This window comes from Oryza sativa, chromosome 1 (assembly GCF_034140825.1).
Source record: "Oryza sativa Japonica Group chromosome 1, ASM3414082v1".
Taxonomy (NCBI): domain Eukaryota; kingdom Viridiplantae; phylum Streptophyta; class Magnoliopsida; order Poales; family Poaceae; genus Oryza; species Oryza sativa.
In genome coordinates this window covers 6,084,315-6,088,545 of record NC_089035.1, presented here as the reverse complement: position 1 = coordinate 6,088,545, position 4,231 = coordinate 6,084,315, and the positions used below count along the sequence as shown (strand labels likewise).

Sequence of the window (4,231 nt, the reverse complement as noted above, 5' to 3'; positions counted from 1 at the left end):
GAAATCCCCCCCTATCCACAAGGGTAAGGCCCGTGCAGCCGCCGCCACCGCCTCCTCGCACCTCGTTTCTTCCACCACCCTCGCGCGGCGGCGGCCGTCTGCCGTCTGCCAATCCGCCCGCCCAGAAAAGCCGCCTCGTTCCGTTGTCTCAGCGCGTTTGACCAGCGATCTACTATCCCCCCTTCCCCCTCCTCCTCCCACGCCTCACACACTGACACACATATGGGCATAAATATGCCTCCGTTGGGAGAGATGCCAACACGACACACCAGCTAGTAGTGTGCGGGTTTGGGAGAGGTGCGTGTGCGCCCTGAGCTGCTGCTGCCGCCCGGCCGCCACCCGTGACCCGCGCCATGGCGGCGGTGGTGGACTTCCTGGACCTGCGGGCGGCGGCGCCGTTCGTGGTGGCCGCGCTGGCGTTCTACTTCCTGGTCGAGCAGCTGTCCTACCACCGCAAGAAGGGCCCGCTGCCTGGCCCGCCGCTCGTCGTGCCGTTCGTCGGCAGCGTCGCGCATATGATCCGCGACCCGACCGGGTTCTGGGACGCGCAGGCGGCGCGCGCCAGGAAGTCCGGCGCGGGGCTCGCCGCCGACTTCCTGATCGGCCGGTTCGTCGTTTTCATCCGCGACTCCGAGCTGTCCCACCGGGTCTTCGCCAACGTTCGCCCCGACGCGTTCCACCTCATCGGCCACCCGTTCGGCAAGAAGCTCTTCGGCGACCACAACCTCATCTACATGTTCGGCGAGGACCACAAGGACCTCCGCCGCCGGATCGCGCCCAACTTCACGCCGCGCGCGCTCTCCACCTACGCCGCCATCCAGCAGCGCGTCATCCTCTCCCACCTCCGGCGGTGGCTCGACCGGAGCGCCGCCAACGGCGGCAAGGCCGAGCCGATTCGGGTGCCCTGCCGCGACATGAATCTCGAGACCTCGCAGACGGTGTTCGCGGGGCCGTACCTCACCAAGGAGGCGAGGGAGAAGTTCGAGAGGGACTACAATTTCTTCAATGTCGGCCTCATGGCCCTCCCCGTTGACCTGCCGGGGTTCGCATTCCGGAGCGCGAGGCTGGGCGTGGCGCGGCTGGTGCGCACGCTCGGCGAGTGCGCGCGGGCGAGCAAGGCGCGGATGCGCGCCGGCGGCGAACCAGAGTGCCTCGTCGACTTCTGGATGCAGGAGACGGTGCGGGAGATCGACGAGGCCAAGGCAGCGGGGAAGCCGCCTCCGGCGCACACCGACGACGAGGAGCTCGGGGGCTTCCTGTTCGACTTCCTCTTCGCGGCGCAGGACGCGTCCACCTCCTCCCTCTGCTGGGCCGTGTCCGCGCTGGACTCCCACCCGGACGTGCTCGCAGGCGTGCGCGCCGAGGTGGCCTCCCTCTGGTCCCCGGAGTCCGGCGAGCCCATCACCGCCGAGAAGATCGCGGAGATGAAGTACACTCAGGCCGTAGCTCGCGAGGTGGTCCGGCACCGGCCACCGGCGACGCTGGTGCCGCACATCGCCGGCGAGGAGTTCCAGCTGACGGAGTGGTACACGATCCCCAAGGGCACCATCGTGTTCCCGTCGGTGTACGAGTCGTCGTTCCAGGGGTTCCCCGAGCCGGACACGTTCGACCCGGAGCGCTTCTTCTCGGAGGCACGGAGGGAGGACGTGGTGTACAAGCGCAACTTCCTCGCGTTCGGCGCCGGGCCGCACCAGTGCGTCGGGCAGCGGTACGCGCTCAACCACCTCGTCCTATTCATGGCGCTCTTCGTCTCCGTCGTGGACTTCCGGCGAGACCGGACGGAGGGCTGCGACGAGCCGGTGTACATGCCGACCATCGTGCCGAGGGACAGCTGCACCGTGTACCTCAAGCAGCGATGCGCCAAGTTCCCATCTTTCTGAGCTGGTTTCCCTTGTCCTCTTGCTCTGCTCCTCTTCCCGTGCATCGCATAATTTTTCTTCTTCTCCATTTTTCTTTTCAATCTGGTGGATCGTGTCGCAGCTGTGATGCATTGTTGATTTGTAGGTTTTGATGTTTGGTCCATTCAATTATTTTTGTTGGTAATTGGGTTCAGTTGGGGTTTGGACTCAGCTTTGGGTCCCAGCCGGCTAGGGGATGATACGAACACTACATCTGGGGTTGTTGGCCACATGTGTGGGTCTTCTGGTTTGGTTGGTTGGCATGTCTCAGGAAATTGGTGGTATTTGGAATGGATTTGCTCGATTGTTTTGGCAACTAAAATGTGAGCAGTTGCACGCTACTTCTGTTCATTTATGAATGTAAGGCGCTCGATTTGGATTGAGTGAGCGTTGGCTCGTGCCAGCGCAGCTGCCAATGCGTATATTCACCTTCTTTTTGTTTCTACGAAAACCGTCGGCGAGGCCTCTTTTTTTTTTTTTCCAGTTATTACATAGTTTATGCCTAAATTTAGTTTTTATTGGACTAAGTCCAAATTCAAATATAGATGTTGGTTTTCATGAGACGAAGAGAGTAGCTACTACTACACTTTGCCTACTAGTAGCTAGTTAACGGAAGAAGAAGAGGAGAGATTTTTCTCCTTTAGAAAGGAAGCTTTTTTCTTTTCATTTGAGTAAAATTCCTTTTATTCTTCTATTTCTATCCGGTTAGTATTCATCATTTCCGCACAACTGTTTCATAACAGGACAACAGACTCATGCATACTGTCTGGCTTTGAAAGCGATAGCCTATCCAAAATACGATGGAAGGAGTACTATTGATGGTAGTATAATTAAATTCTAACCATAGATTTTCTTGGGTATTTAAATACTTTATGTAAAACTTTGCTAGGGTAATTTTATGTTAATATAACATAAAAATCTAAAAAGATTGTAGCAATATTGCCTTTTATTTCAATTTTAGCCCTTCAAAACTTATACTACCTATATTGGTAGGTTTAATATAATAGAATCACTTTCATTGGATAAAAACAGGGATTGGGAACCAACAAATATAGATGGCCAAATGGGCCGTCCGGCATGGCACGGCCCGACCTACGGCCCAATACGACTCGGGTCCGCCTGAAGGCACGATAGTCCATCGTGCTTCTCCACAGAATAAGTCTATTTTTCATCCCTCAACTCTGTGGGTTGTGTCCATATGGTTGGAAAATAAGTCTATTTTGTGTTCCTCTTCTCATTAGGCCTTGCCTTATATGGTTATTTAAGTCTATTTTGCATCCCTATACTATTTTTCTTCAATCGTGCCATGCCGGGCCGGCCCACCGTACCGAGGGTGCAGCCCTGTCACGACCTGGCCGTCGGGCTGAGGCGGCACGGGCACGACCCTAGTCGGGCCGTGCCGTGCTTGCGCCGGCCGGGCCGCGGACCTCGGGTGCCAACAGAGTTTATAACCCCCCTCCCCCCCCCAAACAACGCCTCCCCCCTCGCAAGTAAAATAAGGTTGTGTTTCGGAGGAGGGATTGGGAACCCTTCTTCCTGGCACGTAAAGCAGAGTTGAATTAACATATGATTAATTAAGTATTAGTTAAAAAAACTTGTTCAATATGATATTTTAAAGCAATTTTATTGTAGATTATTTTTAGAAAGACACACATGTTAGCAATTTAGGAAACGTGCGCGTGAAAAACGAGAGGATAGAAGTTACGAACAAACTAAGGTGTGCTTGATATGGTGTTAAGCATCTATTTGTACTAGATGATGCCCCGCGCTTTGCTGCGGGATATATGTTAGATAATAGAGAAATGATGAAATGATTTAGATTGAAATGTTATGAAATGATTTAACAATGATGATTTAGCATGTGCATGTTTAGTTTTAGAATGAAATAAATTGTGGATATAATTACTATATGGTTGCATGTTGAGCTTTGTGTGTTTAATGGGTTGATGTGGTATGTTTGCATGTAGGTTTTAGGATGCTAATAAATATTATGCTTATATGTTGACCTTTATGTGTTTAGTGCGCATTAACTTTATAGAAAGAAGATATTACTAGATGATATGTCTGTGCGTTTCCATGGGATCGAAAAAAAAATCTTTATTGTCTATTATATACCTACAATTGTCTTATTACTAAGCTATTTTTTGCCATTAGTTTTGATGCCTGCTGAGCTAGCAAGAGGCACATATTATCCGCATCATTAAGGCCCTGTTTCTTTCAGCTTGTGATTATTATAATCCAGATTATTGGGAGTAAGCTGAAAGAAACAGATAACTTATTGAAGTAGCTTATTATAATCTGGAGGCCAGCTTATTATAATCTGATAAGCTCAT

At 52.2% G+C, this 4,231-nt stretch overlaps 1 protein-coding gene across 1 annotated transcript; it reads left to right on the top strand.

The window, feature by feature from the left end:
• Positions 1 to 262: 262 nt before the first annotated feature.
• Positions 263 to 2,239, top strand: LOC4325564 (cytochrome P450 710A1). Its single transcript, XM_015792649.3, has one exon. The coding sequence runs from the start codon at positions 354 to 356 to the stop codon at positions 1,878 to 1,880; it is 1,527 nt and encodes a 508-aa protein (XP_015648135.1). The 5' UTR covers positions 263 to 353; the 3' UTR covers positions 1,881 to 2,239.
• The last annotated feature ends 1,992 nt before the right edge of the window (positions 2,240 to 4,231 follow it).

Excerpts from the sequence above, each read along its gene's own strand:
- LOC4325564 (XM_015792649.3), top strand. The coding sequence starts at position 354 with ATGGCGGCGGTGGTGGACTTCCTGGACCTGCGGGCGGCGGCGCCGTTC.